General features: G+C 43.3%; 1 protein-coding gene across 1 annotated transcript in view; it reads right to left on the minus strand.

The window, feature by feature from the left end:
• Positions 1-1,992: 1,992 nt before the first annotated feature.
• The window catches only part of mast4 (microtubule associated serine/threonine kinase family member 4), an 83,902-nt gene continuing 62,449 nt past the window's right edge, over positions 1,993-23,445 (minus strand). Inside the window, exons 7-32 of the mRNA XM_070924570.1 lie at positions 21,881-21,950; positions 21,593-21,613; positions 21,005-21,083; positions 19,164-19,318; positions 18,989-19,064; positions 18,689-18,898; positions 17,866-17,967; positions 17,007-17,139; positions 16,114-16,146; positions 15,870-15,931; positions 15,652-15,743; positions 15,217-15,425; positions 14,965-15,103; positions 14,262-14,394; positions 14,007-14,172; positions 11,937-12,038; positions 11,183-11,305; positions 10,887-10,996; positions 10,125-10,246; positions 8,925-9,130; positions 7,976-8,176; positions 7,283-7,509; positions 6,855-6,977; positions 6,340-6,476; positions 5,931-6,115; positions 1,993-5,812 (exon numbers count right to left, since the gene is read on the minus strand). Of these exons, the coding sequence (XP_070780671.1) occupies positions 2,136-5,812; positions 5,931-6,115; positions 6,340-6,476; positions 6,855-6,977; positions 7,283-7,509; positions 7,976-8,176; positions 8,925-9,130; positions 10,125-10,246; positions 10,887-10,996; positions 11,183-11,305; positions 11,937-12,038; positions 14,007-14,172; positions 14,262-14,394; positions 14,965-15,103; positions 15,217-15,425; positions 15,652-15,743; positions 15,870-15,931; positions 16,114-16,146; positions 17,007-17,139; positions 17,866-17,967; positions 18,689-18,898; positions 18,989-19,064; positions 19,164-19,318; positions 21,005-21,083; positions 21,593-21,613; positions 21,881-21,950 (6,893 nt within the window). The 3' untranslated portion in view covers positions 1,993-2,135. The remainder of the gene's footprint in view (positions 5,813-5,930; positions 6,116-6,339; positions 6,477-6,854; positions 6,978-7,282; positions 7,510-7,975; positions 8,177-8,924; positions 9,131-10,124; positions 10,247-10,886; positions 10,997-11,182; positions 11,306-11,936; positions 12,039-14,006; positions 14,173-14,261; positions 14,395-14,964; positions 15,104-15,216; positions 15,426-15,651; positions 15,744-15,869; positions 15,932-16,113; positions 16,147-17,006; positions 17,140-17,865; positions 17,968-18,688; positions 18,899-18,988; positions 19,065-19,163; positions 19,319-21,004; positions 21,084-21,592; positions 21,614-21,880; positions 21,951-23,445) is intronic.

Genomic DNA, 23,445 nt, shown 5'->3' on the forward strand with positions numbered 1-23,445 from the left:
TGATTACTGCACAAACAAATGTTCTTATTAAACATCCTGGTGGAAAGGGAGCAAAGTCTCACACTACTATAAACAACATTATCTGTGACACAGAACATAGATTTGGCAAATCAACAATATACAAAATATACATCCATGATGCTTTGTAAACAAACATTGAATGTGCTTTGAGGATTTAAATGTCAGTCGTCACAGGAAAGAAAAAAAAAAAAAGTTCAATTGTTCAAATAAAATTCAGTGATTCATTTAAATCTGAAGTCAGGACGAGTTTTGGGGGTCATAAACCATTTTCAGTTCCAGTTTTAATCTTCTCCTCACCCTTTGAACTGAATATTAGCAAACATTAAGGTGCATTTGTTCTCTCACGATACATTAGCGACACATTTACAATATCTAATGCAAGTAAACATCAGATTCTTTTAACATTAAAATCTCTGCAGTCAATCTCACGTGTTTCCGTCTCGTTCTTGGATAAAGAGAAACTGAATTCTGCGTCTTTTCTGTTTGACTCGTCGACGTGGAGTATATGTAGTAGACAAGGTTATTGTTTTGACAGAGCGAATACTGCGTTTCATACTTAGTACTACTACTTTCTGGTCGTCACTTAGGGTTTGCAATTTAAAAAAGGCATCTACAGTATAGAAACACGTGTTTGTGTGACAGTAAATTGCAGAAAGTGAACGCGGATATATGGCAGCCTATATGTGTAGTACCAAGTATCTGAACGTTAACATCAAATGTATGTCGTGGACACGAACTATGCTATGCGAATACTCAGGATTCCTTGTATAAAATCTTTAAACCAGCTGCTGCTCAGGATGAAGAGTCCTTCGAGCGACGCCGAAACCCTCTGAAACCCCGCCAGCGAGCTCGAATGCGAACACGGTCGGACCTTATATGACTCTGCTCCGACGTGGACAATACCGGCGATGATGCCCACGGCCTTACTGGCAAACTTATGCAGACTTCAACTCATTAATCAAACACAATATTTCATATTTTAAGCCGTAGTCAGCCAGCAGTTACATCATCCACAATAAAGACATTCTTGGGAAAGCTGACAGCCCTCACAGTTTTGTTATATAATGCTACATTTTCAGAAACAGCCCAGTTACCCCCCCCCCCATGCCTTTTCCTCTCCGTCTCTCTCTTCAAGTTCATTTTGGAACATGTGAAAACATGTGAAAGAAGAGGACGCCCTCGACGAGATACATCACGGTAGCTTACGTTAGACCACGGAGTTATCAAGCAGAACATGGTACTCAAACAAAATCTATACATATAATACAGACGACAATCATGTAAGCCCATGTATCCCCGTTTTACAGTGTTATCATATTTACACCCTATTGCATAAAAAAAAAAAAATATATATGTACAGATGTCAGAGGAATGTGAATAAACACCACACCTTGCTAAGAACAGCAAGTTTTATTTCCCATAATTCTAAGGCCCCTTCACTAATTTAGGATTTCTAGAACCGTGAGATGATATCTATTTTAAAGTTTTAGGTGAAAAGCACAGGACGTCGTGCGTTCCCTCTGTGTACCACTGCACAAAACCCCAAATAAAAAAAGAATCTGATTTTACCGAACAGAAACAATCGTGATACAACGGCTAAACTGTGCGGCCTACTGCATTAAAAAGACTTCAGGTCCTCCGAGTCTACAAGTAAGAGTGCAATTCAAAATCATTTATGGCACTGACTCTACAGTACATCACAACCTTTGTAAGGCTACTCCCTCCTGCCCCCCCCCCCCCCCACCCCCCCGACACACTGATTGCACAAAAGCATTCTGCGATAAAACAGAAACAAAACGTCCGAACATTCACATGATGTAAAAAGTAAAACATCCGAAAATATCAGCAAATGATTGCCTACATTCAGACCTAGAAACATTTACAGGTGTTGTCATATGTCAGCTTATTTAACACACACACACACACACACACACACACACACACACACACACACACACACACACCTCTCTATCAGCAGGTAACAGCTTGCCCGGTCCTCAAACAAAAACAAAAAGAAGGCATGATGATGTTTTGCACAAACCATTTTGAACATTTTATTACATCTGGAGTCTCTGAAGCGACGGTGTCGGCTGCCGTTTTCGCTTCCTTCTTCTTTACTTTTTGTTGCTGGAGCTACGAGGCGACTCCTTCTGCTGCTTGCACCTGCCAGCGTCTCTGTCTGAACCGTCTTTCAGTGCAGAGGGAGAAGCTCTGGATGCGTCTCTTTTCGCGTTTTTCTGTGCGGACGAGACCTCTTGAACGGGTTTCTTCCTCTCAGCCTGCTCCTTCTTGCTAGACGACGCCTGTTTGTCCGGCGTGGTGATCCTGGTCTCTGGGCCCTTGTGACCGTCCGGTTTGGGGCCTTCCTTGGACGCCTTGGCTGCAGTCTCCTGGGGCGCGCAGCCGGAGGTCCGGCCTGAGACAGATCCGCCGCTCTGTGAATGCGTTTCTTTTTTCGCTGCAGATTTCGGCAGCACTGGTGGGGGATCGGGCTGGGAGGGGAGGTCTGACTGCAGCTGAGGTGCAGTGAGAGGCGAAGCAACGTGTTTTGGTTTCGAGTCATGATGGTTTTTAACGACTTGGTTTTTGGGTGGGAGGTCTTTATGCTTGCCATCAAGAGTTTGTTTAACAACTAGTGTTGGAGCTACAGAAGTCTTTAGAGGGAGAGATTTTGGCTTCGAGTCGGTGTTTTCTTCTACTATATGAGCTGAGGTTGCTACAGAGATCTTGGGCTGGGTCTCTCTTTGCTTCACGTCATGCGCCACCAGTTCCTCCCGCTTTACGTCAACTCCTGCGGATGGCAACGAGGTTTCTTTCCGTTTGGAGTCACGGGTCACTTGAATGTTCGAGAGCGCAGATTCTTTAGACAGATCTCTCTGTTTTGAATTTGGACTGCCCCTGCCTGCTGGCCCAGGAGGAGCTGCACTGTGGGATTTCACATCAAGTGTTTTTGTCTCCGTCTTCGCGGCGCTGTGTGCTACAGGTTGTGGGTCAGGCCGGGACTCACTTTTGGGACTCCAAACATTTTCGTTTGCAGTTGCTGACGCTGAACATTTCTGTTTTGCTGGAGGGACCACGGCCTTTTCTTTCCCACTGAGAACAGGTTCTTTTTTAGAGGTGCAATATTCTGAATCAGATGATTTGTGTTGTGCTTTTTCAGCTGGGTAGTTTTTTGATAGCTGCTCTGAATCTTTCACGTTGCCTCTATTCTTTGTCTTTGGTGATAAGGGATCCTCTTTTTTCTGCAGCAGTATGCTACAACTCTCTACTGCACCAGCAGACACAGTTTTATCCTTTTTAGTCACGCTTAGTGTGACTTCTGTAACATTATTTATTGAGGTGACCATATTTACTGCAGAAACTTCTCTCTTCTGCTCCACTTTTGGGTTTGCCTCCAGTTTTGAAACTGTGACACATTTGTTGATTTCTTTCTTAGAGCCCGAACCGCCTGCATCAACGACCACTTTCACAGCTGATCTGCTAGATTGTGCGCTGTCCTTGCTGACGGACCTCTCCGAGCAGTCCTGACCTTTGGATTTGAAACTGCAGGTTTTATCTTCAGGTGCGGAACGAGATGCTGATGTTGCGATAGAAACCTGAGGTTCTGCATTAGAAGAGCAGATGTTCAACGGCTGCCGTTTTGAAAGCACATTCTCTGGAAGGCGTACAGATGCAGTGTTGTTCTGCGCAGTCACCTTAGAAACAGAGGTCATGTTTGACTTCTGTGCAGTAGCTGTTTTTTTCTCACAGCTCTGACGCAGACCGGTATCCACACCACAGTTCAGACTCTGCCTCACAGGTAATGGATCACTGGCAGCTGTAGCCGGAGTCTCCGCAGTTTTTATGTCCAGCTTGGCTGAAGTCAAAGAGACTACTGTCTTGGAGCTGTCAGTATTTTGAGATGTAGTGTGCGGCGTGACTTCCTGCAGCTCCACTTCGTCCTCCTGATCTTCATTGCTGACTTCCCGTATGGAGGGTGTTTTTCCACAGGAGGAGAAGTGGGAGCTGTGTCGAGGGCCTCTATGTTCATGAGCCAGTGATGAACTTGACTTCATACCTGTCCTGCTCTCTTGTTTCACAATAAAGGTTGAGACCTCCACTTTGCTGGTTTGAGCCTTCAGTGATTCACTATGTCTATCCTGTGTTTTCTCACCACTTGGGCTGATTTTCACGTCTGCGGCTGCATTATGTGACTGATCTTTGGAGGCAACGATGTTATTTAGAGAAGAAACAGCTTCAGGGGAACAAGTCAGGGGGCTCTTCAGCTTGTCTGAAGTTTTCAGCTGGGGGATGGTTATCTGTCTCTCGTGAGGGGTCTGGAGCCAAATTGGAGGGCTCACAGAAACAGCGTCGCTTGTGTTGTCAGCCATTTTGGATAAACAGGTTTCTGTTTTGGAGACTCTGGGCCCCGAGAGCAGACCGATATCCAGAGTGCCCTCCAGAGGTTTGAGAGAGGAGACGTGGCGTCCTTCAAGTTTATATTCAGATGACGTCTTTCGCAGTGAAGACTCTGCAGAGGAGATGAGCTGGAGCTTTTCCACAGCGCTCTCTCCTCTGCTGCAGAATAGCTTGGGGGCCAGACCTTCAGGGCTGGAGTGAACACTTCCCAGTCCTGCCTTCATGTGGTCATGGGACATGGCCGTGTCCAGCTGGAGGCTCTTAGACCTGGGGGAGCCAAAGTGCAGGTTCTCATGGATGCCGGAAGACAACCGGCACATGCAGTCTTCTCGTTCCTCAAACGACAGCCTCTTCCTGGTGAACTCGATGTTGGGAGCTTTGAAGTCCAGTCTGTCCGGCTTCATATTGTCTTTACCCTGTCTGGAGTGCTGCCACTCCGGGTGAATAGAGCAGAGAGTTGATCTGAGTCCTCCTTCACTGTCACCGCTGCCACCGGATGTGTCAGCGATGCCCTCAGAGACACGCGTGTTGAGTTTCTTATACAGCACATCTTTAAGGGTTGTGCTTGCAGCTTTGGCCTCCACGGGTCCGGAGTCCGGGCTGCTTTTGTTTTGGCTCCTGGCCAGAAAACTTTCATCCCTGTCATCACCACACAAGGGGGATGAGTCAGAGTCACGCAGGGCATCTTGCTTCTGTAGAGACTCCCTCCGCTCTGACCAGTCCTGTCTCTTCACAACCACCTTGGACTTCAGCTTTTCCTTGTCGAGCTCCTCAACAGATTCCTGCCGGCCCATCTTTCGACTGACGGGCCTCTTTAAGCAGCCCTGCTCGACGGGTCGTACGCGGGTGATTGCCGGTGGCTCGCAGGCTGTTTCTTCCACACTCTGCAGGATGGTGTAATCGCGCTCCCCAGGCCTCAGTTCCTCATCCTGCACCTCCTCTTGGGTCACTTCCAGGCTGTGTTTTCTGGGACACAGGTGCTTCTTATCCCCTGTGTAAGAGGGGGACAGCTTCTCCTCAGACTGGACACGCTTTAGGAGTGGTGAGCGAGGTGGCTCAGCGCTTTTGGGGCGCACAATGTGGCGTACAATTGTGGGTGGGGAATGTATCTTGGCTGGGAAGGCTTGGGTTGTCTTGGAAATGGCAACTGAATGCCCGCTAAGAAGGGGAGAGGGTGAGCGCTGAGGAGATGTTGGCTGGGGGGTAGGTGAAGGTGTGCGAGCCAGAGGAGAGAGGGGAATGCTGCCGGCTGACTTGCGGCGCCCCTGACGGAGCCTTTGACCCGGCAGTTTGGGGCCAAGGCCATGGAGAGTGCTGGGACGGATGTGGCCCGAGCCTGCAGGGGAGTTTGGAGCGCTGGAGCTGGGAGAGCTGCTCTGAGAGGAGTTTCCACCTGGAAGTCAAAAAGGACAAAAGAATGGAAATCAGTATATAAATATATGAAATGGAAATAAACAGTAAAATGTCTGAATGACAATTAAGCTACAGTCAAAATAAGTTAAAATTGCCACCTGACTGGGTGAAATCTGGTGTGGGGCGGAGGGCGGCAGTAGGGGAACGAGGGGAGAGACTGTGGGTAGGGGAGCCAGGGAGACTCTCACCGGAGGACAGGGAGTGGTTCAGAGAGGAGAAACTGCGACTGGTGTGCAGGAGAGGAGACGGCTGCATGGCGAAACGTCTGAAAAGGGAGCGTCGTCTGGAAAAAAGCACAAAAAGAAAAAGAAATTTAAACTCCCTATTTTTTAAAGCCTTTATAAAACAAAACAACCACACAGTTATAGATGATAATAATGACTAATAAATGATCTGCTGAAGTTGTCACTTTAACATTTAACACACAGTTTACGGCGTTCATCGAACACGTACGCTACATTTGGTAAAAACATATTGAAATCCTTTACACCTGTGGAAGATTTGTACCTTTCTGGTGTCTTCTCCTTCTTGGGCTTTTTGGCACATCGGACCATCTTGCTCCGATAGCTGTTCCTCCTGGCTGGACCAGTTTTTATTGAAGTGTTTTCAAAGGGGGTTGTGGATATGGCCACTTTGCTACCACTCTGAAAAAGAAGCACAACACTTGTTTATTTATTCCTAAATTACTGTTTATATTTGTTGTTAAAGTCAGTTTGTTCTACTTGATTTGTGATTGCAGTCAGGGTTAGATCTGTGTTAACATTGTGTATGGTATAGTAGCTTTTAATATTAATACTATTACTCACGAGAGTCCGACACGAGAATTGGATTAGCTGTTGTTATTTTGCCAGCTTGATCAGTATTGGCCATTGGTCCTCAAGTTAATTTAAGTTGTTGTAATTCAATTAATTTATACTAAATTATAAATTCTTCCAAGCAGCATGAAGAATATCATGATTAACCTGAGCTGTAGTAGATTTCAAACAGCCGCAGTTTAAAGATAAACCTACATTCTCATTTACCTTCAGCAGCAGCTCCACCACTTCAGTGTGGACCAGACCATGAACTGGTTCTCCGTTCACATGAGTGATGAGGTCTCCAGCTTTGAGTCCTGCCTTGTGTGCAGGCCCGGCGTCTTCAACATTCTTGATTAACAGACACAAGATATCGTTTATTGTTATTATCATCATATATTTTTCTTTACAGCTCTTTGTATTACGTTTAACTGTTTTTTAACGCTAAAAAAAAAAAAAAAAAAAAAGAGCTGAAAACATTTGTACCAGATTTAGCTACTAGCTAATTTCCATCTGTAGTCCCTGGGCAGGTGAAGAGAAATCATCACCAAGAATGCGATTTGACAGCTTTCCAAACTAAACGCAGTGAAGCGTGACAGCACCCTCACAAGTTTACGACTTATAACTGATCGCGATATGTCTGACGTAGTCCTCACCCAGACCATGTGGTAGACGGTGTAGATGTCACCGTCACAAGCGTACACCCGGATCGCCCTCAGCGTGAAGCCAAACTTCTTCCCCGAGCTGTGGATGACGACGGGCTGCCGTGGGTTGGCGGTGCAGAGGGAGGAGTCTCGGCTTGGGGAGGAGTCCCTTGAAGACGGGTCTGAGGAGAGGGAGTAAGGAGATAGGGGGCTGGCCAGCGGAGACACCCCGAAGATATCTGGAAAAAAATCAGGGATAATCAGCACCTGAGCAGATTCTTTTATTTAATCAATGAGACTTTGACTGGCCCTTGAGTCAGTAGTGAGTTGTTGCTGTAAAGCTCACGAGCCTGGCTCTTTCTGCTCCTGCTGTGGGTGAAACTAATGGGATTTTCTCTCTCTCGCAGCAGTGAAGACCTCTTGCTCCCGCCCTGCCTACTTACTTTCCTTGTTAGCGGCTTGTACTCGGCTACTTGCCCGCAACCACTCTGTAAAATGGAACTCACAGCGGGTGTCACGCTGGGCCAATTTCGCACAGATCTATAGCGTGCTTTCATCTCTTTCACATTATTTGTTCAAAGTCTGTTGCTCTTATTGTAATTCTTGACACGTTATCGCTCAGACGTACTTCAACCCTCTACGAGATCGTACTTTTTGGAGGAGGTGAGCATCTTTGTGCATGTCGGTGCGCGCTCTGCCACTTACCCCCAGGGATCATGAGGGACAGGGCGCCGGTGGAGACAGACTTCGGGACTTTAGCCACAGCTCCGGTCTTCTCTGCAGCACTCTCAGGACGCAGAGAGCTGCTCTGAGACGCCTGGTCTGCGGAGGCATGACTGGTGCTGTCGGGGCTCTCCAACCCCTCACCTCTGGGCGTCAACTGGTCCAGATGTTCGGAGAAGCTTCCTAATCATTACGACAGATGAGCGTGGAATGAAGCACACACTTATACTGAACGCTTGATGACATCTGAATTTGACTTTTTAAAATGTTTAAACAAAAGTCTGACATTTTGGAAAATTTGCGTTCTTGCAGAGGGTTATATACGACTCTCATGTCTGTCTGTTAAATATGACGCTACAGCCAGCTGCCAGTTAGCCTAGCTTAGCACAAAGACCGGAAACAGTTAGCCTCTAAAGTGCACTACTTGATTTTTTTTTTTTTTTTTACCAAAGCGTAAAAAATATACAAAACATAAAAGTGCAGGCATACATCAAAATCACAATAACAACTGAAATAATAATTACAAATAATTAGAAATGAAGAAGTGAATGAAACATAATTACTTCCTGAGTTTTGTAATTGCATTAAAAACTGAGAAACAAGTGCTTTTAACTTTAATTATGGACTTTTGGAATCATATATTTAAAGACTATAGCTTAATATTTAGTGTATAGATAGAGTGGTAACTATCTTCTCATCTCTTGGCAAGAAAGCAAATAAGTCTATTCCCCAAAATGTCAAACTACTTCCTTTAAAAATTGGTTAGTGGGACATTGAACTAGTAGTTTGACCAACATATAGTCAAAATACAACAAACAAATACCTGAAGGTCATCGATATACACATTATCATCTGTACTAGTTCCTCACGTGGAACAGAATAAGCTACAAACAAGCGAGAATATATGTTTCTAGACCGAGTCATGTCGTACCAGAGAGCGTGGCTCCACTGTGGGTGCTGCCTGGGGTGGTGGCGTCAGGCTCATCCCGCGGGATGGAGAAGGAGGCCTTGCTGGGGTCCCCGAGGCCTGAGGTCTCGTCTCCTTCGCTCTCTGCTGAGATGGCAAACTTTGGTAGCATGTTGGGGGGAGGGCCCTGATTCGCACTGTCTGTGTCTGTCGAGTGGGACAGCGACGGCCTGGTGGAAGGAGGGAACAGAGCCTCATGAGATGAACACAAGTCTCCCTTTAAGAGCTGGAATATGCTGTATATCTTAATGTTTTTTACATGAGTTGCCTCCTTTTAGCGTTTTATTGCAGAAGTCAGATATAAAGTGTTTATTTTTCTATTTGTCTTACTAAAACTTGGCATTATTAAATGTGCACAGAGGTGGGAAATCGCTAAGTGTATTCACTCAAGTGCAATTTTGAGGTACTTGTACTTAACTTGAGTATTTCCACTCCCTTCTCAGATGGTTAAATTCAAATAACTGTTTGAGGCCCCAAGAAGTCAAATAATAATAACTATAATAATCAGCAAGGAAATACTAGAGAAAAGTCATTAAAACTAACTTTAGTAGTAGTAGATTTTTCTCAGGACCCCGAAGATTTATCTTATGAGCCCTTGGAGGGGCCCAACTCCTAGGTTGGGAACCACTGGACAACATACCTAACCTCACTATATATAAAGTAGATAAAACTAGCTCCACCTCCAGCTGCTACAACAGTAAAATGCTGCTTACATCAATATTGATTCCTCACTATTAATAATCAAATAATATACACATAATAACTAATTTCTCTGCAGAGCTAGTACTTTTACTTCTGATACATTTTGCTGATGATAAGTGTGAGTAGGATTTTGAATGCAGGAGTTTTGCCTGAGTATTTTTGCATTCATATATTTGTACTTTGACTTAAGTAAAAGATCTGAATTCTTCTTCTAAACATTCTGTTACTATTTCTGTCTGCAAGTAAAACGTTATTTCCATCTTAACATGTTATTTCTGGTTAGGGTTAGTAAGGGTAATGTTTTAAGTATTAAGGGTAAACATAATAAGCTTAAGCTTCTAATACTTGAGCGAAAAAAGCTGAACTGCACATTCATTCTCCGCTCCATATTACTATTATACGCATCATGTGTGCAGAAACTTAATGAGCTCGAGTTGTAATGTTGGATGGAGGCCAGCGTACATTTCAGCAAAGTCTGGCGTCCAGCTGAGAGAGTCGACAGTCAGTGGGCTCTCACTCTTCTTCCCCTCCGTCTCTCCTTTCTCCTCCAGGTGCCCACGGGACAAATCCAGGCTGCTGTAAACCTGACAGCCGCACAGAGACAACGATTCACTACAAGCAGGCTTTAAAATGCTAAATTCTGTTTAAAAAAACGCACATTGACAGGTTCAAGTCACGGAAACAATCACTGTGACATTTTAACATTTGCAATTAAGAGGAGACCAGAAACACCGTGCTGCCTGTGCTAATGCAGACTTCATCGTGTCTTACAAGCGTGGAGTTTAGGTGCAGCTGAGGGAAAGGTTCAGTGAAGCTCAACACTTCCTCTGAGACGCCCCGCTGCTTTCTGAGACGCTGTAATGCTTTGTTTTGATGTGAGCGGGGAGCATACTGCAATGCAGCACAACAATGACTCCCAGCTTGTATGACTGTATTGTGTATTGTGTTCCACATTACCAAAAGAGAAAAAAAAGAAAAAGAAGATCTTATTTGCGAGCGGAAAATATATGCAAAGCCGAAATCTACGTTTAATACTGTAGAGGTAAAGGAGAGCGGTGGGGGACACACATTTCCATATGAAATACCAAAGTGCTCATAGCTTTGTTTCCCATGAGAAGAGGAGCAGGACAGAAGAGGGCATTAACTCATTTACATTACTAACATCTTTGGCAGTAACGATGATGCGCATGTGTTAGTCTGAGGCATTTGAGATTAAGGACACACCTTAGAGAATCTGTGAGAACACGAGGAGAACTGCCGCAGCTCCACGTTGAAGTCTTCATCGTTTGTGTCCTCTTCCTCTGTCTCCAGGTGATGGTATCTCTCAGAGCGAGCTGGGAAGGACGAGAGGTTTAGATTTCAGATGCTTTTTATTGGATAAACAGTTGGTTTTATTTAGGGCTGCCCCCCCCTGAAGGTCGAGAAATTCAAGTCTGATCAGATTGTGAGGCTAGTTATCTGAACCGTATCTTTTCTATGATTTCTAAGCAGATTTTTAAAAATATTTTTCGGTAACTCACTGTCGAAGTAGCTGGTGTCATCTTCAGACTCCAGCTGAGGAATGAACTCGGCCTTCTGCCTCAGCAGGCTGTTCCAGTCCAGGTTGTGGAAAAACTGATGCTGCTTCACTTCCGCTGCTCCACCTGCAGATGGAATAAATAACTGGTTTGAGTAAAACGTTCAGGACAAATGGCTTCAGAAAAAAAACCCACTGGGCAGCGACAATGAACGCCTCAGTTAGACACGGGAGGTGAAGAAACGCTTACGCTGTGTTTTCCTCTTCCCTAGTGGCTGCAGGCCAAACCGATATCATGACCATAAATTATGCAGCACAGTTTCCTGCCTGTGACCTTTCCGTGAAATAGCAGGAGCGTTTGTGAACGGCAGCCTGGCGAGGGGAGATCTAGATGAACGAGGAGGTCCAGCTGTCCCCGGACTGAACCGGCTACATGCGTCCCCTCTGATTAAAAGCCTTTGTGGCAGGTCACGGTCACTTTCACAGTCCGCAGATCTACACACTCTTAGTGCCTGATCATGCGTGGAACTAGATTCATGGACTAGCAAGGAAATAATTGCAATTGATCAAAGGGAAGAGGTGAAGAGGCCACAGGATAAACTGCTCTGCTGCTGGATGACCTCAATTTCTTCCCCGGCGACTTGGAATAATGAGCCGTGCTGAGGCGGCACCGATGGTCACATGAGAATTTATGGCCGCCTGCTGTGCCGGTGTGACCGAGTTACTGGCCGTGCCACATTTTCACTTTGCGTTCGTACCTGCGCCCATCCTCTCCAGAGGATTCTGCCTGAGCAGCAAGGTGATGAGCTCCTGAGCGTCGGGGGGAGGAGCATCCTCTCCATCAGGCCAGTTGATCTCGTCTGGAAACACACAATCAGTTTGAATCAAAAATACTCCACATGCGAGAAGCCCTGGAGGCTCAGTGGCTGTCATATGAAGTAAGTTAAGGAGCTAGAAAACATCAGGGTTTGCTCAGATAATAAACAGATGTGTTAAGGGCAACATCATTGCAACACAGGGAGTAAAAGAAACGAGGAGATCAACATGAGAAGTTGCTTTAATGCCTTAAACTGCACGAATTGCAAACTTAATGGTCCAATATCCTGAGAGGGAAACATCCTGTTAGTTCAGAGTGCATAAACAGTTGTTTGCGTTTAGTGATCTGGTCAGAGCGCTGGATTTTAATAAAAGGTTTGCACACAAACTCCTGTTTTGCATTTTTCTGGCTTTTAAATAAATATTGCAAACGGTTTTCAGACTCTGTAAACAAGTCTGGTGATTTATGCGAGTTTGGAGTGTCAGTGCGTGACTTGATGACTGCTGACAGAGATGCAAACCGATGGCTTTTAAAGGAAAATGCATGAGCGCATGTTGTATGTGAGTGTCTGGTATATTTTGACAATAAACAGCAGGATTTTCAGACATGCAAGACAATTGTTATATCCAGAATATTATATTTGTAACATGTACAGCAGGTAAACAGCAGGAGTTTCATATATCCTAACTTTTTTAAAAAATGGTAACAGCGTCTGTGCTTTTAACCCACGCCGCCTGTTCATGTCGTGGGACACACACAGATTATTTCTCACTACCTAAAGAGCTAACGGTTAGCATTACCACTGCTACTAGCTGCCATTCATCACTAGAACTCCATTTGTCGTGCTAGCTAGCAAAAGCAGACAAATGTCGATATCAAAATGTGTCGTGTGGTAAAAAAGTGCCACGTATCTTACTGGTTTCCAGCAAGCTGTGGATTTGTAAATGCTGAAAGTGTCCATATGTGAGCTACCATGAGACTGAGTTTTGTACCCCCATGCTTTCGCCTAATTGTGACCCACTAAAATAGATATTTTTAACTCTCTTCTCTGAAGCTCCTTTAAAAATAGCTTCACCAGCAAAGTCAGACAAAACAAAGTTAGTTCTGAGGTGTAAGCATAATGCTGAATGAGACGATTTACATGTGCTCCAGCTTTCAGTGAAAAGCCTCATGGATAAAGGGAGCAAAGCCTGTCTGTGCCATGCTGATTGTCTGCTCTGTGCACAGTTTGTCCCCCATTTTAATCAAATTTGGGAGGGGAGCTATGAATATGTATGTACGGCCTGAGGCCACGGTGGCATGCATTCAGCGTGTTCAGGCCCCTTTAATTAACAGTCACTCTCAGAGGCTCGGTACAGTTTGATTGAGAGCATACCAAATCAGTCGTGGCACGCCATTCATTTCCATGCCACAGACAGCGGCTGTTATCCAACAACTCCGAATAATGCAATTCATCTGAGCCACACACCGCTGACAAGATAAAAGCTCTTGTTTTCAAGATTAAGATTTTTCTCTGTGCTGCTGTCACCATGAGACCACAAGACAACAAAGTTAACATCATCATAATATTAAAACTTCACTTGTGGTCTAAAGTCAGGCTGAATCCACTCGCTGCCATCTGTTTTGGCCCTCGGGGGAAATCTCAGCCTTCAATAAATTGAGAAATAAGCACAGCGAGTAATTCCATGTGGTCACTATTTAAATGTTTAATTCATGTCTGAATGAGGTTTGGGAATTTCTCCGGATCTGCTCTACAGAATCTACTCGCCAGATGCTGTGACACTTAAATCAGTGTCATCAGTTATATTTTCAAAAAGCAAATTTCATGATATGCACTGTAATCGAAACACGCAACGGTTGAGGAACATAAAAATCTTAAATTTACTGTCTTAAATTAGCATCCAAGGCTAGCTGGTAGCATTGCACTGAGGATCAACACATCTATCAGGGAGGTTTGAGCAGCACTCAACACAGAAACCTTCATCTGAGAAGAAAGGGAGGTAACACCGACCACTGATGACCTGCCCGAACAGCTGTTCAGGCGTGTCTCCAAAAAAAGGCACGCAGCCCACGAGGAACTCGTAGAGGATGATGCCCATAGCCCACCAGTCCACCGGCTTCCCATAGCCTTGTCTCAGGATCACCTCTGGTGCGATATACTCCGGGGTTCCACAAACCTGTACAGAAGAAAAAAACACAATAAATATTCTAAACATGATGGTGGTTTGTGGGAAACTGTCCATCATTGTGATTAAATAAGACTCGCCTGCTTATCAGAGAACTCCCTGGCATCTTTCTCTATATGTCCCTCGTACAGGTTAGTGGTCATGTTCATCAGCCCGACTTTGGACAACCCAAAATCCGTCAGCTTAATGTGTCCCATTGATGTAACCAGCAAACTGTGAGGAAGAGTGATGGAGGAGGGGGGGGGTGAAGGAAAAGGCAAATTTACAATAAATAAAAAACAAAAAGGTAGGCTTCCAGACAGTGATTCATTCATAAATCATTCGTAGTATTTGTTGTATTATAAAATACTGACAGTGGTGGAAGAAGTTTTAGATCCTTTACTTCTGTAAAAAGTACTCCATTACAAGTTAAATTTAAAAAAAGTAAAACCATATTCAGGTAAATCTACTTAAAGCACCAGTAAAAGAATAATGGCTCCTTTTTGAAAGTTGTATTTTTAGGTATGTTATAATTTCTGATTATTATCATTGATGCATGCAACATCCACCAACTTCTGAGGGAAATATCTAGCAGCTAAATGCTTCGTAACTGTGTCTGTCTGTTGGGTATTTCTCCCGCTGTGCCTGAAGATGACGCTATCAGAGCGAACAAAAACACTCACGAGCGCTCCGCAGAGCTGTAATGAAGTGCAGAGTTGGGTGATCATTCTCTCATCACTATGGGCAACCATTGTTAATCTAAAAATATGAATTATAGCTGCTTTAACAGGTGTGAGGTCTCACTTGTCTGGTTTGAGGTCCCTGTGGACGATGCCGTAGTTGTGGAGATACTCCAGAGCCAGGACTGTCTCCGCAAAGTACATCCTGGCCATATCCACAGGCAGGGGACCCATGTTCTTCAAAAGGGTGGCGCAGTCTCCGCCTGTGAAGATCAATGCGGTGATGGTTACAGACGTGCTTGAGATAACACACAGGAGACATTGTTCAAAGTGTCTGCTGCTTTCAGCCGCAGCCCTTTAAAACCTAGCCGCTGACCTTCCACATACTCCATGACCATGCACAGGTGCCGCCGCGTCTCAAAGGAGCAGTACATGGACACCACAAAGGGGTTCTCAGCAAAGGTGAGGATGTCTCTCTCCACAAAGGCCTGTTGTATCTGGTTCCTCAAAATCAGGTTCTGCTTGTTGATCTTTTTCATGGCGAACCGCTGCTTCGTTTCCTTGTGCCGAACCAGATAAACGGCTCTGTGGAATAAACAGTTTACCGGTCAGCTCTTCAAAAAGCTCCGCTCTTAAAGACAAGTTGTCAAATTTGGGGTTGATCGTGAAATCTGTCTGATTGTCAGTTGTTACAGACGCCTAGTGGAAACGAGGAAGACAACATGGAAGAGAGACAACTAAAGAAAAGAGGACAACTCTTGTGGTTGTAACAAACCATCTGTCATCAGAAATTAGATTAAGATGTCCTCACCCATAGGCACCATTGCTGATGAGTTTTGTCATCTCAAAGTCCAATTCGCAGGGTTTACGCCGGGACCGCAAGGACGTGCTGAGGCTCTGAGACTGAGGGCACGGAGAGAGACAAATAACAATACAGCAATTCAAAAAGATAGAAATCTGTACTTCGCCTGACACGCCTGCAGTAAAGACGGAGTGGATCAATACAATAATCCATTTCTGAGAGCTTACAGAGTCGTCTGTTTCTGGGGTTTCTGCGATCCCGCTGTCGCAGCTGGTCAGCTGAGCGATTTCTGCAGAGAGAAGAAGCGGAGATGCAGCGGTTTAAATATGAAACAATCTTAGCGTGTTATGAATCTTCATGTGAAGCCTGTGAACGTGTTCTGCAGTGCAGTTTTTAAAAACAAACAAAACAAAGTAACCTAAATGCTGAGAAATCAGGACGAATAAACAGCAGACTTTAGCCTTTATTCACCTACGTGGCTGGAGGTGCTGACTCCAAGATAATCTCAATTGAGAATAAATGAGGCGGAAATCAGTTGTGGCAACACAAACACATGTCTACCACCCATTTTGAAAATCACCACTCCAGAACAAACGCTCATTATAAACCACCTTGCATCTTTTACATATTCTTTTTTTTTCTTTTTCCCCTGCATGCGTGTGTGTTTGTGTGCGACCATGACCAAGTCCATGTGTGTGACTTCACGCGGGGGTGTTTTGTCTTGTCCTTGGAGAGCCTGTAAACACATTTCCAGTGCTATTTAACATCTGTCCTTCCTTGTAGGTTTGCCTCAGGCACGTAAGGCGCTGGGCAATCGAAGCACAGGAGACACTCGGGGGAAATGAATGGAGAGATTGGCTGATGGGCCAGCCTGCGTGGATCTGTATAAGGTCTGTGGGGAGGCCATTCCTTTCTAATTAGTCATAATGAATGTTGTTTGTTACTGAATCTGGAGAGACAGAGGGTCATTAGAAAGACAGTCTGTTCAGCACAGGACATTAGTCCAGAGTATCTGTGTCTTTTAGTTCCCTCCACAACTCAATTCTTTCATTCCTTCACAGCCTCGGCCTGTATTCAACTGTAATACTCAACACTTCACCGCAAACACATACGATAAGATACTCCTTTTTCTTCTTTACAAACCCTGAAGAAGAAGAAACTAGATAACCATGATTTTCTGCTCCAGCAATAATGAAAAATAACATCTGGAATGCATTAATAGAGGAATAACCTCACTTTCCCCCATATTTTATAATGAATTTCACTCTATTATGCCATCTGAGTGTCCTGTTGAAGAGCGTTAGCAGTTCTAACCAGAGTATTTTGTATTTTATCAACATCATATATCATTTCATTTGCTGTACCTTCCAGAGGATCTCTTGTGAGTCCCAGCTGGCTGATGATGTAACGAGGGATGTCCGTTTTGATGCCCTGACCCTCTTTAGCGTGTCCTTCGGCGGCCTCCAAAAGGTGGTAAAACTCCTCTGGGTCAAACTCCTGGAGACACAGCGGGTGACACGCTTCAGTATATGACGTGATATGAGTATGGATGATGTTGGAAGACGACATAACGCGCGGTTTAATGGAGGAAAACAACAAGTTTTGTACCAGGAACTGGTGTTTTGGTGGTTTTACTCTGGATCAGACTCACTGGTAACTCACTGAAACTTTGATGAATAGACTATCATAGTTTATGTGAATTACAGGATGTCTATGGGATCAAGTGGCAGCTCTGCTCAATGTAAGGACATACGCCTTCACACTGCTCTAACATTTTTACAGCTGTGTAAAGAAACATGATAAAATATTACACTTCTGATCTACTTCCTGCTTACATTTTCTTTCCTTTATTTAAACCTGCGATAACTGATATATTTTTAGCCACTTGGGGGCAGCGGAAACAAGCTGTGAACATAACACTGACATATTATCAACATGTAAGTTGATATTAGTAAACACTTTGTGTTTGCGGTGTGTGTGTGTGTGTTTGACTTGTGGCTTAAACAGCCAGTGGAAACAGCCTCAAGTCACAGTGAATACATTACAGTACAGTACACTCAATATTTAAAAAATATTCTGTTTAGAAAAAAGGCATCCATGAGCATTCTCATTTGATTATAATCAAAAACACAAAACAAAACATGTGCAACACGCTAATAAGGAGCAAGAGTATACATATATACAGGCTATACATGCGTACATGTGTAGTGATATGAAACATACCAGACATTCCAGCAGTCGAGCAGGTCGGGCTATGATTATGAGGATCTTCTTCACCAGCTCTCTGATGAAGTTCACCTCTTCGCTTTCTGATCTCTCAGTCGACTAACACAGAACCAGAAAAAAAAAACGTACAAGATCTCAGTTTTTCACATGTCATCGTGGACAGATCAAAGCCAGGTGCAGTTAAAAACGCAGCACGTACCACCATGTTTGAGTCACAGCGCTAAACATCAGATTTTCCCCACAAATAGTACTTTGAAAAAGCCCAGAAGGTCATTTAGAAACACCAACTGACCTGAAGGTATTTCCAGAATCCTTAAAGACTTCTTCTAACCATCTGGAAAAAAATCATTCAGTCTATTGCACAATAAAAAATTTTTTTTAATCAATTCCCCAAGAAAAGATGGTAGCCACAAATGACACATGCTTGCTCAATTCACACAACGTGAACCAAAAACAAAACATTTTTATCATCAGTTATATTGGTATATATTGATTTTTCTTTCACAAAATACAAAGAACAAGGACACATCTCTTTTTTTTTAATCATTGGTTGTTATATGAGTCTTGCAAAATTCTGGAAATATCTTCAGAACAGCGGTAAGCGTTTTAAACGACCTTCTGAACTCCTTCGATGATTATTTTTCAGAAAATCAAATGCTCAGCTCTGTGACTCAAATGTAATGCAACACAAGGGAAGCGCAAACCGGGGTGAGGTCCTCCTGCTGTGAAGGTCAAACGCGGCACATCATTAACACTGTTTGCACAACATTCTCTGAGATTTATTGGTGTGTTGGTGTACTGTCTTTGAAGACGTGCTCACCTCCTGAACGAGCCTCTCCAGCTTGTCAGTGAGCTCGCAGAAGTAGCTGGACGTGATGAGTCCTAGCCGGCTCTTCTCCAGACAGTCACGGGCCAGTTCAATTATCTGGTGGTGGGCAAAGCCGAGCACGCCATCTGCCAAAGGGAGGACGCACTCTGGAGAGTTGCTGCGGATGATCTCCTGAATCCTTTCCTCCATCTGAGCCGTGGCCTGCAGTAAGAAGGGAAGGTGTCACTTTGGTAAGGCATAAGATAATTAATGGCCAGACGTGGCCGTAGTAAAGTTATTGTGGGCCTTTACCTTAGGAAACCGCTCCTTGTAGACGTGATTCATCATAATAATCTCATGGTCGTAACAAGATGGAGATCTCCCAGGGCTGAAAAATAAATTGAGCTAAAATCAGTGCCCGAGCGTCACAGATTGTATGCATTACCACGAGAAGATCGTGTTCATTTGTCGAGGAGTAAACGCATACCTGAGACTGCGTGAGCGGGGTCGCATGGCCGCCGCCCTGCGACATTCGTCCCCGGAGATACTCTCAGTGCAGAAGTGCTTGGAGAGGAAGTGCAGTTCATCAGGCGTAGGCTGGAAGGGCAGCTGGTGCAGCTTCTCCTGTGATGAACAGGATGACTGGAAATGAAACACATATATATTCAACATGAAAAGAAAAAGAAAAAAAGAGACGGCGTTCTTTTTGTATGGATAAAAAAACAAACAAACAAACAAACAAAAAAAAAACATGGTAACAGACGATCCTGTGTTTTGGCAGTTTCCCTCAAGAAAAGAGCCAAATTTTAAGGAAGAGTTTGACATATTTGGGAAGAACATTTTTTTGCTTTGCAGCCGAGAGTTAGATGAGAAGACTGGTACCACTCTCATATCTGTGCTTAACACACACAGATTTGAAGCTACAGCCAAGAGAAAATAGCTAGCCGAGCTCTTTCCCAAGGTAAAAAAGATGGGGGGGGGGGGGTAAAAAACGCTCACAACTTCGTTTTGGGTTTTGCACAGATTCAAGTAACAAGATAAAACGTGTTGCTTAGTGAGCTGTTGAGGTGCTGGACAGAGCCAGGCTAGCTGTTTCCCCCTGTTTCCAGTCTTTATGCTAAGCTAAGTTAGCCAGCTGTTATCTGCAGCTTCATATTCACTGTACAGACATGAGAGTGGTATTAATCTTAGCATTTCCCAAACGATCAAACTATTCCATTAAAGTATCATAAAACCACGTGTACTGTGGACTCATAGTAACACATGAGACAATGTGTGTGAGACAAAGTCTGAGAAGTTAAACTGAAAAATGACCAAATTATGAAATCAGTTTAACAATGCAAATTAGTGAGCACCAGACAAAACATTTACAGTTTATTAAACAAATTAAAATGTTAAACTGAACTTAAAAACTCAACTATGAGACTGACTTTAACTGTTTCTAATACGAACGATGTTTCAGTTTCTGATTTCGCCACAGAAACAAGGACATGCTGCCTTCAATAGTTGCTGTAAATAGCAGGAAATGTACTTGACGACCAAATACTGAACAAAACAAAATCAATATCAATACGAGCAATTCTCACTCCCCCCCTGACACTTTGTAATTCCTGTAAACCTTAGTGTTTACATGTACTGCATGCGCATGCCCTGTGACTCCGTCTGTTTTTTTCCTATAAACGATCTTGCTGATGTATTTGAATACAATTATGTTCAGTGAGAGTGAAAGCGAAAGAGAGATGTAGACAGAGGAACTATAAGAGAGAGAAATGGGGGGTGTATTTTTGTCATGTTTACTCCAGAACAAATCTTTTGCTTCTCACACCGAGCGTTTGTTCAAAGAACTGTAGTCACTACAGTGAGGCAGACGCACGAGTAAACACAGCCGCCACGACAAATACTGAACATTAAAGTCATTTTCACTTCACTTGCTCCTTTGTTCTTCGTGGGGACTTCAAGAGATTTTTATTTGACCAATTTTCCACCCTGTTTTCCATCCATGTTTTAGCATTAAATTAGGGTTGAATGATTAATTATTTTTAAAGCGAAATCACAATTCGAAAGAGTTCAATTTTCAAATTGCAAGAGTTACGACCTGCTGCAAGTTAAAGTTGAAGCCGGCAGCCGTTGATTATAGTGACAACTGTCTCCGGTAAATTTACTCTTTACTGTATTAAGAGGGTTGGCTAAAATAACAAAGAAGAAATCTCGGCTTAATACGCTCACTCTTTGCATGTCAGTGTCTGTACACACTACAAACTACTTTGTTGACCTGCGACATGTCTTGATGCCAGCTGCGCCAGACTAATGCGAGTGCATGATGCTTACAGAGACAGTGGAGCTGGGTGTGTTGGTTCCATATCCAGAGGAGGGAAGGGAGGCCAACGACCAGCGGCGACCATCAGTCCTGTCACACAACAAGCAAAGAGAAGCAAACAAGACAGTCGTCAGTCGTCAAAAGTCTGACGTTGAATCCATAAAAGACAAAAAAAAAAACAATGGATTAAAAACGTATACTTCCAGTTCTTTACAAGGCTAGCCAGTGGGGAAAATTTGTCTTCTTTTGTTCAAAGACAAATTAGCAAAATTGTCTTTAGAAACATGAAATATGCTTAACTTCCATGTTTGTATTCAAAACATGTAAATGAACTCCTACAATCCTACTGATCACATGGTTGCGGATGAATGGTGACCTTTCTCTGCTATTGTTCAGAATGACTATTAGTTACACCAGACAAGGATTAATTAATAAACTGAAGGACTGAAACTAGATGCCAGAATGATGGAAAAGGAAACTTCAGAGCTATGACGAGAAAAACTAATGAAGGAGGGTGTGAACTATAAAGTGTACTCGGGTTAAATGTGGGGATATGATGTGAAAATTCAAGGGCAAATGGAAGCCTAACATGAAGTTACCTGTCTGCTCTGTGGCAATGACTGTGGATTATAATAAAAATACACAATTACATGACATCATGTTGAGAATTGATATAAAATAAATACGTTATTGATGACTCAGAGACTCAAGAAGCTGAATATTTAGACTTTTGTTGGCAGAGAAAATATGAATGTCTTTATTGGCTGTATCTCATCTTTTTCTTTTTTTTTTTTTAAAGGATCTTTATCTGACTCCCTCTGCTCTTCACTGGCTGATTTGTTCAGCTGCAAATCAAGTAAATATATAATATCCATGCTTGTGCTTACCTTCGTGCAAAGGAGAAATGAGCAGAGGCACTAGGAGAGAAATTTCTTGGGCTGTCTTGTGGGCTTGTTCCTGCAAGAAAAACACAAAGAAACGGAGATAAAACGAATTTAAAAAAATGAAAACAAAATAACCTGCAAGCAAAGAAATCCAACAGGACAGGATTTTCAATTTGCAGCAAGACTGACAACCTGCATTAAACCACTGAATGACATCGCATGTTGCTATATAAACACAACATACAAGTAAATAGTGTCCGGTCATTTTTAATTCCTTGAAATCTTCCATAAAAGATGAAAACTGTATAAAAAAAATCAGTGGAAACATTTAGTCTCTGTTCAGGTGCTTCGGCCAATCCAAGCTCCAGTGAAATAATTAGAAGTTGAAAACCAACTAGGACTGCAACTAAGATTATTTTCATTATTTATTGATCCGCAGATCATCACTTCCCGAAGCTCAAGGTGACGTCATCAGAAGATTTTCAGTTTACCATCACATGAAACAAAGAAAATCAGCAATTTAGAAGCTGGAACTAGAGAATATTAATAATTTTTTGCTTGAAAAAGAATTTTAGCTGTTAACTGATTATCAAAATAGCTGCTGATTATTTTTGGATTAATCGTATTTAATGTTTTAGCTATAAAACCAAACAGCAAGACATTAAACTTTACAGTTATAGTTACATTTTTACCATAAAAGACATTTAGTTTGTATGGATTTGTGCATCACACCTCGACACTTTAAAAGCACCCAGCTACAGAGGATTAATGCATCTCGTCTGGACCGAAAACTGTCTCTTGAAGACCTCGAGGCTGCGATACAAACCCTCAGTATTCTGCAGAAGGTTTAGAGGACAGTTGCTGTAATCCAAACTACAGTGCGCGGGTCATATAAGAGTTGGAAACAGGGTCAGCAGCCAGGAAAAGTAAATACACCCACAGCTCATTCTAAAGTATCACTTTCATCAACAGCACTGAATGCACATTGTTGTGGATATTTTCCAGCTAACCAGACAGCCCCTTTGGCTTAATGTCAGATGTCATCTCGATCCTCCTATCTCTTATCCTGCCAGTGATAGTTAAACAGTATGCTTTGACCAATTAGTTTTGAAAAAGCCTCTTGGTTTTCACACAGCATGCAAAGATGTGTCTGAATGTCAACGCGTGACTCACTGATCGTAAATGGTTAAACACCCGAGAGGCGCTGATTTGGTTTTGCAAAGTTGATAGTTGTAAACCGAGAAAAGCCTGACAGGCACATAACTTGTCAAAACTGCCTTGATGTTGCTATAAAAACTCAAGTGGCAGAGAAGAAAAAAAAAAGCTCAACTTCAGCCACAGAGTCTCCGTTCACTTTACAGGTTGAAATATAACACGAGACACACAACTACGAGACTGCAAATGTAGAAATACACATACATGCAGAACCCGAAACATACAGGTAAGAACAGGATATAATAACAACAGGTGGGTTTAAGCCTAGATTTGCTTCCCAAATTTGCACAGGAGGTTTATTCCAAAGCTGGATGAGCAAAGGCTCAAAGGCCCAGGTAACAGTTAAATAATGT

This window comes from Enoplosus armatus, chromosome 18, assembly GCF_043641665.1.
Source record: "Enoplosus armatus isolate fEnoArm2 chromosome 18, fEnoArm2.hap1, whole genome shotgun sequence".
NCBI classification, from domain to species: Eukaryota; Metazoa; Chordata; class Actinopteri; order Centrarchiformes; family Enoplosidae; genus Enoplosus; species Enoplosus armatus.